General features: G+C 41.2%; 1 protein-coding gene across 1 annotated transcript in view; it reads right to left on the bottom strand.

Annotated features, from left to right (window-relative positions):
- Positions 1–1,530: 1,530 nt before the first annotated feature.
- Positions 1,531–14,053, bottom strand: part of LOC144792164 (mucin-4-like) — a 95,180-nt gene continuing 82,657 nt past the window's right edge. The window contains exons 8-10 of the mRNA XM_078667057.1: positions 8,613–8,650; positions 6,994–7,097; positions 1,531–2,077 (exon numbers count right to left, since the gene is read on the bottom strand). Of these exons, the coding sequence (XP_078523183.1) occupies positions 1,961–2,077; positions 6,994–7,097; positions 8,613–8,650 (259 nt within the window). The 3' untranslated portion in view covers positions 1,531–1,960. The remainder of the gene's footprint in view (positions 2,078–6,993; positions 7,098–8,612; positions 8,651–14,053) is intronic.

Genomic DNA, 14,053 nt, shown 5'->3' on the forward strand with positions numbered 1-14,053 from the left:
ACATCTTTATAAATATAACTAACTATCCATTTTTATGTAGTAAAAACAAGAATGGCAATGGACACATTAAATCACTTATCAAAATGAAAAATGAATAGATTCAGCCTTCACTGATGCAATAGGACAATAACAGGAAAAGTGAAAAAATGAACACAAATAATAAGTCACAATATAGGTTATTTAAATAAGTGCTTTATTTAAAAATAAAATCAGGTACAGGGTCAAATGCATTCCTCCGCAGTAGGTACCACCCACAGCTGCTGCCACTGCGCCAGCATTTTCCAGTAACCGCCAACCCTAAATGTTTAACTGTAACAATTGACTAATGCAGGTTTCCCCAAGCTGTAGGGATGGCCTGGAAGTGCAAGTTTTATTATTTCTATATATTATCAATTGCTAAACACTTGTGTTGTGCTAAAACAATAGCATATAAGGGCAGTTGGCTCTGTTGGAACGTTTTGTATAAACAATCAGTGTATACATCAGGTATGAATCTCTTTTAAAAAAGAACAGAACATGACAAAAAACACATGTTTCTCATGTCTTGATACACTTTTGAATCAGAATCACATGTAACATTCATGAACGCTGTTTTTTTAAGTGCAAAGTGAAAGGGATAGTGCAATTTATCAAGTGAAAAAAGTGTGATTGAGTATTCATTAACAAAAACAATACAAAAATGGCTGTGCAGAATAAATGCACCGGGTTACTTGAAACCGGTTGCCTAAGATAATCTGATTTATGAGATCTGACTGTACACTGTGGTATATTGAATCTCCTATGCTGTCCATCAGACTGGATTCAGTACAGGTAAACTACAACAATCGCCGACTCTAGACTGCTTTTCCCCTCGTCCTGATGAAGACCCTTATTGATGTTCTGGAGGGTCGAACCGTCGACAATGAATGCAGTTAACCGGCATTGAATCCAAAGTCCACTGGACAGCACAGAGATACCAGCTCACATAATTCAGAGCACTTTTTGGTAAACATCCTACCACGGGAACACAGGAACTTCGAACTCAGCAAGGTGGAGCAGCAGGTAGCTGCTTCTGTTCTTGTTCTGTTTCATTTAGTGCTATTTTCTTACCCCAAATGCATCCGCTGGGTCCATTTTGGACACCAGGGAGCATTTCTGCTAAAATAATAGCACTAATTGTAGGATTACACTCCTCACATAATTATGCATGATTCTGTGTAATTTTGTGGTAATTCTAGTCTTCCGTCAGGTCTAAGCGTAGACTTTAGGTCTAAACGTAGACTTTAGGTCTAAACGTAGACTTTAGGTCTATGTTTACCTTTGTGAATTGGGTCCTAAGACTGTCCAAACCATGTAGAAGCATGCTCGTCACACTATTAAAAGGCAGACTTGCACTGATGTCAAGCAGGCCCATTTTAAAGTGTCTCAAAGCAGGTCAACATTCTCCTCCAACACTGCAAATCACCACATTTGACTGAGTCGAGTGGCATTTCACTCCTGATGAAATGACAGTATTTAGTGATAAATCATATTTTTTTCACATACAAGTCATTCAGGCCATTATGACATAAAGAGTATTGCATGAAGAGCGTGCTCAGGTGTTGGGAGAGCTGATAATACCCCAACAGAGTTATGCGATCCTTCGCCACAACCACCTGAGCCAGCATTTGCTTCATATTTGAATACATAGTCATAAGTACAAATGCACCAAAATTAATATGCATAGACTTTATTATACATTACCTGAAGCACATCTGAGGAAACTACACTTGGCAACTGGATTGCAATGAGTGGCTCAAAATAATGTAACCTCTTCTGTGAGGTTACAGTGTAGCCTCTCCATAAGTAATCAGTTGACTGTGATGACACATCCCAGTATGCAATGTTCTTTAACAAGTAATGCTGGAAGCCATTTTTCATTAGTGGTCCTCTTTCTGCACTGAAGCTCAAATTTCTTGTAATGGTGCAGTTTCTTTGACACTCAGCTTTCAGTAGAAGCAGCTAAAACATCACAGGAGATCAGCGTGGGGGTCGGGAACGGTCCAAGATCTTTAGAGTATATCATTGCACTTTGCCTTTGTGGTTGGCCTGTAGTTTCCTGGAAAAAAAACGAAACTGACATTTAAAATTGACCCAAATACATTTTTCAGGGTGAAGATTGAAGTCATACCATAATGTAAACACTATTCAGTTCAGGATACTGCGTCAATGGTTTACATAAGGGTAGCTTAGACTCAGTAGACACGTTTCATAATACAATTACTTCGGAATGTGTCAAAGTACTTTTACACCTATGTGGCCTTTAAAAAGATCCAAATAAAAAGAGGTATGATTGCGCACAAGTTAGTGTAAATAATTGTACAGTCCGTAGCGTGCCACGGAGGTATCACCTTGTGGACCTAAAGGTGTTCAATTGTAAGTTAGTTAAATGTGTGCTCTGAACTTCGAGCACGACCCTCTGGGCGCTGCTTTGGATTCGCTAACTGCGATAAAATAAATGTTCTCAATATTCCAAAATTAAGGTGAAGAAGAAGGTTGAAGGCAAAAAGAATTTGTTTCTTCAATGGTGATAATTTTATTCCAAACGTATCTATATCCTTCTGTAAATGTTGTAAATCACATATAAAGTTGTTTCACCAGTTCATTGTATTATAATAATCATTATACAATGGTCCCAATGCATTTCGTGCCCATAAGGCACTTCTTAAGGGGAATCTAGAAAAAATGATAGTAAGTGTGTATGAGGACCCACACAATTAGATTGAGTATGCATAAGGCTGATGAATTATGCATGCATTCCAGAACGGTGTAGTGCTATTAAATCTTCTAAGTCGTGTAACGAAAAAAGATTGTTCTAATGAATCGCCAAAACACATGTGACTTGTTCAACAACGTAAAGGTACAGAGAAGTAAAAAATGTGTCACACCAGAGCTGTAAAAATCGTGCATAATGAGGTACGGAATGTGAACGGTTAGAGACCAGTGCTCTCATGGTGTAACTGAAACTCTCACAAAGCAAATCGCGGAAACGAAGCAAGTTTAAGCGAAGGCTTGATAGAGTGTGCAAATTACGTGTCGGGGAAACAACGAGTTCAGTGTCCGTGAAGATATAATGAAAATGAAAGTGCTCCGAGGATTTTAAAGCGTGTAAGCATATCTCTAAACAGCAAATTACAAACATATTAATCGTCTGCAGTAGTCTTACCGCTTGTCTCAAGTTCTGCTGCTCAAGCGGCGAGCTTTAGAGTGTGTTCGTTAATGGCGCCGCGTTGTGATTGGCGTCTATAAGTACTAAACATCGAAGAAGAGTTAACATTGTGTGTGAAACTTCCGGATATAAGACGCCACCTTAAAGTGGTGTAAACAAGGTGATACATAAAAATGAAAATAAAAAAAGCGTGTGTGTAAGCAAGAAAAGAAAACAAAGTGAAAGGTTAGAAGGTAACTCATACAAAATTGTGGTAACACAATGCTATAACAAAGCATAAAATTCAAAATCAAGAAAAGAATATGCATAATTGAATAAAGCATTATGTGCGTAGCGCAAAACAACGTTAATTAGAAAGGCACAGTTCAAACAGTATGTGGTCAAATCACAGATAACACGAGAATTCCAGACGGTCATTGAGCCCGTTGGGCTTCATGGTATCTAATTTGTAAATCCATTCATTTTCTTTCTGTAAAAGTATCTTATTGATGTCACAGTTTTCATCATTGGAAACAGTTTCTAAGATGGTGAATTGTAATTGAGAAATATTATGTCTTCTCTCATTGAAATGGGCAGCGACAGTGGATTTCATATTGTTTGTTCTGATGTTGCTTTTATGTTCTGATAGGCGGATTTTTATTTTCCTGGTGGTTTTTCCTACATAGCCTAAGCCACATGGGCACTTAAGTAAGTAGATGACATTAGTGGAATCACAGGTCACGGTTACTTTTAATCTAATAGGTGTCCCTCTCATGGGGTGTGTAATGGTGGCTTGCTTGATTATGGACTGACAATTATTACAGTTTTGGCAGGTTAATGTTCCTTTGTAATTGATGAATGCTTCAGTTTGGATAGTGGTTTTCAACAGTCCTTCTATGTTTTTGCTCCTTGTGTAAGCAAACATCGGTTTCTCCCGGAAAATGCCTTTGAAATCTGGTTTGTTAATTAAAATTTGCCAGTGTCTAAGGATTGCTTGTTTGAATTGGTAGCTCTTAGTGGAGTATCGTGAATCTACTACAACTCGAGATTTATCAGATTTAGTTGAAGGTTTAAGTAATTCTTCACGAGTTTTGGAGGCACATTTTGTTGGAGCTTTCTGTGGGATTTCGGGAGGGTATCCTCGTTCTTGAAAACGTTGAATCATATTATTCATTTGAATTTGTGATTCTGTTTGTTCTGAAAATATCCTATTAAATCTGTATAATTGAGAAAGTGGTAAGTGATTTTTTAGAGGTAACTGGTGAAAACTTCTGTAATGTAACAGATTATTACGATCTGTGGCCTTGTTGAATAGGGTAGTTTCTATTTTGTTCTGATTGATATTCAATAGCACGTCCAAGTAAGATATTGATTTATTGTCCACTTGATAAGTGAATTGTATACGGTCGTGAATAGTGTTGAAGTCATCCAATGCTTGCATAAAAATTGTTTGAGGGCCCTGCCACAATACGAAAATATCATCAATGTAACATAGGAAAATTCGTGCATGTTTTTTCCAATGTTCGAGACTAAGAATGTAGCTTGTCTCAAATTTGTTCATAAAAATATTAACATAGCATGGAGCTGCACAATTGCCCATAGGCGTCCCTGTGAGCTGGAGATAATGTTCATCTTGCCACTTGAAATACCTTTGGTATAGTGTAAAGGTTAACAGTTCCATAAGGAAGACCTGAAAGTTGGGATCTAGTTGTGAATGTAAAAGTGTCGCTTCAATGCCCAAATTGTGTGGGATTGAGGTGTAAAGCGATTTTACATCAATGGTACAGAGCCATACTTCTTCCTTTTCGGGAAGTGTAATCTGAGCAATTTTTTTCAGAAAATCGGTGGTGTCCTTTACATACGTTTGAGCTTCTATCACAAAATCCTTTAGATGTGCATCTAACAATTGGTCGATTGGTTCATGAATGCTTCCTCTTGTGTTCACGATAGGACAGAATTGTGGTTGTCTGTGGTCTTTGTGAATTTTCGGAAGCATATAAATTGTAGTTGTTCTTGGATATTGTTTAGTGAGGAATTTTTTGGTTTTGTCAGATATTGTTCCTTCTTCATGATCCTTAGTCAGGATCTGAATCAGTTTATCTTGAAATGTATTAGTTGGGTTGTATCCTAACGGAATGTAAATCTCGAGATCCTTGACATGCGCATTCACTTGGGATGAGTAAAAACTTGTATCCATGAGCACCAATGCACCGCCTTTATCTGCTTTTTGGCAAATTATGTTAGGATTCTGTGAGATCTTCTTCAACGTATTGAGTTCTTTTTTTGAAAGATTCTGAAGTTTTGTACATTGCTTAAAGTTGAATTTGTTGATGTCATTACTTATTAGTGTTTCAAAAGTGGCTCAAAGGTGCCTGATAATTGCTCTTGTTTCTCAACTGTTTGAGTTGTTCATCCGTTTCTGGGTTGTGCTCCGATTGCACTATGTTGTCAAAAAAGTGAAGGAGTCTCAAATTACGCATCAATTTAAATAGACTAACGTCTAGTTCCAGTTTGTTGGTATGGTGCGTGGGTACAACAGAGCTATCTTTCTGTAAGGTCCGTATTTCTGTTTTGTTAAGTACGTAAGAAGAGATATTATTCACTAGTTGATTATCATTCATGGGGGAAGAAAACATCCTTAGCTACCAAGTGATGTTTTTTTCATAAGATTATAGGAAAGAAGCAATTCCACCAGTGGATTCTAATCTGGATTGAATGTTTCCTACAGAAATCCATTTACAACCAATAGCCAATCAGGACTTAAAACATTAATTAAAGTCGTTTTAAAGATGTTTATCTGTCACACACTGTAGCTGATAGTTCCTTCAGCATTCCATACCATTGGCCTAATGTTCACAGTCAGTGGCTTGCAATATCCTGGCAAAATATAGCATGGGGTTATTGTCGCATATATTGAACAGGAGCTAAGTACGTGGCTCTCATCTTTACTCTAAATAAGGGTGGGGAGATGTACCAAATTGTGGGTATTCTAAAAAGTGCAGGTCCCTTCTGTGGTGAACAGCCTTTACGGCACGGATGTTACACCGCCGTGCGTTACAACGTGGTCTTTTCAACGCAAGTCGTTACCACGACTTGCGCTGGAGGGCGCTGCAGGACAAGGAATGTTTTAATTTACTATCCAACACCTTCCCTACTGTACGTAGGCTGGTGTTGGAATAGTAAATTAAAAAATTCCTAAGTCCGCACCCCCTCCAACGCAAGTCGTGGTAACGACTTGCTTTGAAAAAACCGCGTTGTAACGGCACGTGTTGTAAAAGTGCGCGTCGTAATGCCGTACATCCAAATGTTCATATGAAATATTTACGTGGTCATTGGCCACTAGATTTCATTGAGGAGGACTGCTATATAGAGTCCTGGGCAAGAAAATGCATCAGTGTCTTCGAGGCACGGTGGGACATTTTTCTGAGATTTAAGCATTTGTTTGGCCATCTGTTTTGGTTAAATAAAGAGAAATATCAAGCAGGGCAAAGCCAGCATTGGGGTGGCCTGAAATATCACTAGGCCTACAGTGGAGTCACAAGTGCGGCAGCTCCATTATAGGCTTCCCTACCAGGAAGAGGGGCTCTATGAGAAGCAAAGGCAGTCCTCTGCAAGGGGAACAAAGGCTATAGTCTCTGCTGAAATAATGGGTGCATGGGTGACTTTAGGTGGGCCACTCACACCCCTCTAAATTACCCCTGTATATTGGTCAGAATATCCGTATTAGCCAGAACCTCTCTGAACCAAAACTTTCTGGTTCACATTGAAAACATTGCATCACTTTGTTCATAATCAACTCTGAAATGTCCCCTACCCTGTGCACATACCTTCATGGATGTGTCTCCCATTTCACTCTTGGCTTTCCAGTCCACAAGAACTGGGTTGTTTCTGGATGCCTTGGCCTCCTGTGTCTCCTGGACATTCTTGTATCCTGCAAGAGTTAAAGAAAATTCAGTGAACATTTTTTGTTCTATCTCTCGTCATTCAAAGACACAACCATGTAGCCAAGTATCAGAAAATATTTCTGTTATGTTTTGGCATAGATACATTGAATTAACTTTAGGACAACAAACAGGTGTCTGTATAGACATGGAACATAACTACAGGAAGGAGTTCAATCAATCACACATGCTGGATTTATAGGAAGAGTGGACTGTGTTGTTCACTACCACCGGTGATGCATAGTGTTGTTGTGGTGTTGGGTTTGCAGAGGGAAGGGTGGAAAGTTATTTAAAATAGGAATATGTTTAATTTGTTGTTAATTTATTTTATATTCTTTAATAATTAATTGATTGATTATTAATCATGCACATTTGTAAGAACAATATTATATTTTCAATGTAAAATACACATTAACATTTTTTATTTAGTTTTAATATAAGTTATAGTAAGACGTATTTTAGTAGCAAGGACCACTTGTAACTACATAGCCAGAGCTCTTAATACTCAGTACCTTTCATAAAAACCCTCTTACACACACGTAGATGGTACAGCAGTATATCTTGATTTCCGCTATTACGTAGCGTTAATGCATCATCATAGGGTTTTGTTTTCTGGTATGCTAACCTTCACCTGGAGGTAACCACTGGATTCGCAGTAGTGTCCAGAGAAAGTTTTGGAAATAAGTGCTCAGAGTGAAGTAAGTCAAAATTCTTTGAATCATCCTCGTTGAGGTACACTTGTTTATTGGAAAAAAGACGCTGATTCAAGAAAATAAAAAGATGGGCATCCATGGATCCATGTTACTGAATCCTCTGCACGGCATATGGATTAAAAACTGAGGTCAACATGTTTCAGCCCCGCTATGCCCAGCCAGGTCTATGGGGCTTTCTTCAGGACCAATGAGAAGTGCTGTTACTTACACTATTTGTGCAGCAATTAAAAGTGGCTCTGTGTGCCACTATGATTAGAAAAAGGTCGGTAGTACCTGTAGTCAGAAAACAAAAAACAAAAAAAAAGTCCTGGCAGTTTGGGCTGGTCTGTTCCCATTGGGCACAGGTTCAAGACTGATTTGCATATGGCTGGGTCCAAACTGGAATGGCATCGTGAGCACAAAAACAATGGATTTAGGCCCAGATCTCTGTACTGGTGTGAATGTATGACATTGTTCTGCATTCTGTCCATCATTTGTTCTTTTTGCGGACCGGAGAACCTAGACAGCATAACAGACTCTTTTTAGCCCACTTTTAGGTCTTTTTCAGCGTTTTTTTGCTGCTATTGGTTTTACTTGCTCAAACGAAAGGTTGATTGATAATGTGGGCTTTCATTTGATATTAGCTTAATCCATAATAATTGTGATTTGTAATATATGTATTTTATTAGGCATTTTAACTTATTTTGATCATTTATGGTATTGTACTGCATGTTGCACATTAAAGGTCGACTGAAGTAAAGTCTAAGATTGACTGATTGACACAGACAATGAAATCCCTGAATATTTACTTACCAGTCAAAGTTTTACGGTAGAAGCTGGTCTGGAGGAAACTGTATGAAGAAAAATTGAGTTGGAAAATTAAAGTCTGTCAATAGAATATTTTTTAAATTAGAACATCCACATTTTTCACACTCGTTCAGAATTTCCCTCTGTTAATGACAAGATTGTCTCTCTTTATCTGCTGGTTATTTATCTACCTTCATTTAAATTTTACCACAACTTTTTTCACATTTTTTTCCATTAACCCCTTGTTTTGCCTATCACTTCTGTCTCCTATAAAACATAACACCATAACTTTTGCAAATCAACCTAATAGCACAGACTAACAAGGCACAACACAATAAACAAGATACTCCCACAGCATAAGACATCCCCATATTGCTATAATGCAGCACAAAACACAGCATCACAAAAAACAGAAAACCTCCCTACCTCAAAAAATACTGCACAAAAATATGCTGAAATATTAAATTTCCATCATATATTACCACCTCCAGAAACCACCTTTCATAATAAGTGCAAAACCAAAGTTTCTCTGAGGCAGCAGCATTACTCTGAAAAACTCTTTTCTGGCTGACCTGAGAACAAACCACCCTACCTTATTTCAGCAGAGTTCCAAAATCAAAGCGGCTGACGTACTAACCTTCTGGTTGCAAACAGTGGTTGCATACTGCTCACCGTTTTCCAAGCTATATTTTATTTTTGGATCTCTCCGTCAAAACTAAAGAACTGTTGGGGATTGGGGAACAATCTACCTAATTAATATTACTTAAGCACGTTGCAATTTGCAGTGGTGGCTGGCTTGCAACAAGGGTGGTGAGCCAGGTGCTGCATAAAAAATACTTACCTCCCTCGGGTGTCTTCTCTCCTCACAGAAGCTCCCGGTGCAGGAAACTGCACTACCCAATACTGGCGCTGCTTTCACAGCATGAAAGTAGCACCAGTATTGGATAGAGCTGCCTCTCTCAGCACTCCTAAGAGCACTGGAGGCCTGCCCTTTCTCTAACCTAGCTGTCTAAGACAGCTTGGGAAGAGAACTTTAAAATGCGCATGTCTGGCTGGCCATCGCAAGATGACTGCCAAAGAGACACAGGCATTTTAAAGTTCATAGTTCTGCTACTGCCCACTCTGCAATGCTGGCCCGGCCCCATCCGGACACTTTGGGCCTCAGTACAATGCCAAGGCAGCACACATGGAAACAGCACAAATGAGGAGAAATAAAGCAGTTCTCATTTTGCCAGTTTAAGACTAGGTTTCCCAGGTCTTAGTTTGGTGCTGCCTCCTATTTATGCTGCTCTTGTAAATAGGGGGCAGCGTCAACAACAATAGGTGTTGCAGTGAAACGCCCATTGCTACACCCATTACCCTCCCCTTTCAAGCTAATTAGAGCGTGAAAGGGTGCCTTATTTACAAGGCAGCATTAAGTCACATTAAGTTGCTTAACACTGCCTTGAAAATGAGGCGAGGCTCCTATCGCCATCACAACGTCATTGAAAGTGACTTTGTGGTGGCGATAGGGGCTTGTACATATGCCCCAAAGTCTTTTGACATTTTCACAGCAAGGTTTTTAAGCATAGGACTAGCACTGTGCCATCCATGCCAAGCTGTAAAATGACAAAAGCCTTTTACCACTCCAGGCACAGCAATACAGCTTTGAATTAATAAAATACCACCCAAGCCAACATGAAAAGAATAAATAAAAGCAACCTCTGACACGTGCTTCACTCTCATTAGAGCTCTTCGAAGAGGTATAGCTTTGTCCAGACACAAGGGAACTCCCAGTTTAAGTCAAAACAATACCCTTTCAGCATAGAGTGAAGCAAATATTATGCAAAAAAGAAGCAGAGAACTCTGGGTAGTTCTCAAGTTTATTTGGAAAGCAACACCTGTATTGAGCAACCTTAATACCAGCGATACTCTAAATTTGCTCACCCCAAATGTCTGCTTTTCAATCAAATTAAGCGTAGGATTAGCACAGGGCCATCCATGCTGAGATAGAAAGGGACAAAGTCTTTTGCCATTTCTACAGCAAAGTAAAATGCCATAAATGAGGCCTTAAGCAGTCATAGCTAAGTCTGCTTTTCCATAGAAACAGCATTTTTTGTTTGCTAATAATTTTGTCTCGTTTGATGAATTGTCACAAAAAAATAAGTTCATCCACTTCAGCTTATTCCTGGAAATTTTTGGGTGGACCCATCAAGTAGAGGTTGAAAAAGGGGGGTCCATAAATGCAAAATCCCGATGTATTTTCCATAGACTTCTTGAAGACTGGCTACAGAAAAAAACTTCTGAACAGGATTACAGCAAAATTGATAGGAATCAATATCATAAGATTGTGTGTATTTGTATGTAATGAATTGTATAGTTATTTTATAAAAAGGAAAAAATGATTTGCTATATTTTTTATAAAAATGAATAATTGTTCTGAAGAATAAAAATTGAAAATCATTGGTCTGTTTGACAATTTTTATTGTATGATGGACATATTGCCACAATCTAAATATTTGGTTTTGGAGAATTTTTTTTGTTTTTAATTTTCTTGCTTTTTCCCTGCTCCCTTCTCCATATACATTTAACTCTCCCAGGGACCCTCTAGTCTACTTATAGCGAGCAATGGACCCACGTTAACATCACCTGTTGGGAAAATTAGTATAAAGGTGAGATGCAAACCACCCCACTTTGTTCCAGTTCCAAGCTGCATCACTGACCTTAAATGAAAGTGTTCTGCAGAGTTCTCAAACACTGCTGTGAGACAAGGACTGATGACTGCATGACCGCCTATGTCCAGAGGTGAGGGGATACTACCTGAAATCTGCTCAACTTATTGGAAAAGCTGAGGGTTTCCAAATGCTAGGAAGTCTGCTTGGAAATGGAAGGTCTGTGCCTAGCCCTCGAGGAGAAGAGAATGTTCATAAGGAGAAGCCCAGGCATGTCCCTGGTATGTAAAAAAGTCCAGAAGGGAAAACAGCATTTTCATCGCTGTCAGGACAACGCAATGCCATTACACTGCAGGCACCACAACAAACACATTGTTACCATGAGTTCCATTACAACACAAGTCATTACAATGACTTGCTTCAGGTAACTCATTGTTGAATTTAAAATTCAACACCTTCCCTACTGTTGCACAGACTGGAGTTAAAATAGTAAAATATACAATTCCAAACTCCAGTGCTTCCCTACAGCAAGTTCAATCAATCAATCAATCAATCATTACATTTCTAAAGCGCGCTACATACACGTTAGGGTCTCAAGGCGCTGGGCGAGTGCTGCTACTGATCGAAGAGCCAGGTCTTGAGGAGTCTTCTGAAGGCCAGTAGGTCCTGAGTCTGTCGTAGGGTGATTGGGAGGGTGTTCCAGGTCTTGGCGGCTAGGTAGGAGAAGGATCTTCCACCAGCTGTGGTTTTCCGGATGCGAGGGACTGTAGCGAGGGTGAGGTTGGCTTCGGCAGGGGGTGTGGAAGCTGATTCGGCTGTTGAGGTAGGTAGGTCCGGTGTTGTGGAGTGCTTTGTGTGCGTGGATGAGGAGCTTGAAGGTTATCCTCTTGTATACGGGGAGCCAGTGCAGGCCTCTCAGGTGGGGTGAGATGTGTCTGCGACGGGGGACGTCCAACAGGGGAAGTTGTTGTAACGACTTCTGTTGAAATGGAACTAGTGGTAACAACACATTCATTGTATTGCCCACGTTGTAAAGGCATGCGTTGTAAACGCATGTGTGAAAAAGTCATACATTCGTCAGAAGAGGCCAGCTATTGTCAAGAGTGCTACCATTGCTGACAACACAAGAGAAGTAGTCCCTTCTCATTATGCTGCTCATGTGGTGTACTGTTGTTTTGACTCTAAGCTGCTCTGTGCTGTCCAGCATATTTGCACGATATTCTGACAGGCACATGGTGCTGCTTCTCACTGTGTGATATTCCTACGACGATTGCCATAATTGTTGTAAGTGGGAACCCACCCCTATCTACCTGGAGACCACAACCTACTCGGATACATCACCTGAAACCGGGCAGGCTGTCGTGTGCACCCGAGGGAGGCCATCAAAGGGTAAGGCCACTGTCTGTGGTCCAGCACCACTTTGAGGACACTTGTGAATGAGGGTGACGCTGCTCTAACCCTCTGGGACCCTTACCTGCTGTACACGCTGTGGGCCACTTTTCTTGCCGTTGCTGGGTCTGTTTTGTCCCCCTCCCGCCGCCGCATCAACCATCTTCGCGGCCGCCGAGCGGAGGGGGGCACTTGAGAACAAAAAACTATATCTCCCGCCTGCCCTAGCGGCGGGAATCCCGGCGACAGAGCGTGCCAGGCGGCGCTTGAAAGAGGCGTCACCCCGGTGGAGCGGGTGACGCTGCTCTAACCCTCTGGGACTCTTACCTGCTGTACACGCTGTGGGCCAATCTTCTTGTGTTGCTGGGTCTGTTTTGTCCCCCTCCCGCCGCCGCATCAACCATCTTCGCGGCCGCCGAGCTGAGGGGGGCATTTGAGAACAAAAAACGACATCTCCCGCCTGCCCTAGCGGCGGGGATCCCGGTGACAGAGCGCGCCAGGCGGCGCTTGAAAGAGGCGTCACCCCGGTGGAGCGGGTGACGCTGCTCTAACCCTCTGGGACCCTTACCTGCTGTACACGCTGTGGGCCACTCTTCTTGCCGTTGCTGGGTCTGTTTTGTCCCCCCTCCCGCCGCTGCATCAACCATCTCCGCGGGCGTAGAGCGGAGGGGGGCATTTGAGAACAAAAAACTACATCTCCTGCCTGCCCTAGCGGCGGGAATCCCGGCGACAGAGCGCGCCAGGCGGCGCTTGAAAGAGGCGTCACCCCCGTGTCGCGGGGGCGTGCCATCTTAGGCCCTCAGAGGCCTGAGGAGACTGGACTGGGCCGGAACCCCTGGTTGCTTGTGTACATCCGTCCGTTGATTCTGAGTAAGTCCATTTATTTACGTGATTTAAAACTCTACAATGTCTACGACGGCGTTAAGTTCGGAGATTGTCGTGTCAGAAAGACCTGGGGGCCCGTTAAATGGAACTCTGGATAACTATTTTATAAGAACTGCTGCTGAAGTTCCTAAAGAATTAACTCTAGAAGAGCGACGTATAGAACGTCGTCGTTCAATTGAAAATATGAAGAATAGGCCATTCGTTGACCTAACTCCAGAAGTTTACTCTACCATCGAGGTGACCCTTAACGGCAACGATGATATTGTATCTTTGGATAGTGTGCCTCTTATACTTGGAGATTGCATGCCTACAACCAGTTCCTGCCATAATCAAGCTGTGAGTTGTACCTCACCCCATAACATCACAAGCTTATCCAGTGTAACTGAGGTGCCAATCACACCAACACCTCTGCCATGCAAAATTACACTAAACAAGACTAAGACAATTATGCCGCATAAAACCTATGGCCCACCCTCAACCAAAAGAAGACGCAAAAGGGTGGAACCAAATAAGCAAAAGTTG

Source organism: Lissotriton helveticus, chromosome 11 (genome assembly GCF_964261635.1).
Source record: "Lissotriton helveticus chromosome 11, aLisHel1.1, whole genome shotgun sequence".
Classification (NCBI taxonomy): Eukaryota; Metazoa; Chordata; class Amphibia; order Caudata; family Salamandridae; genus Lissotriton; species Lissotriton helveticus.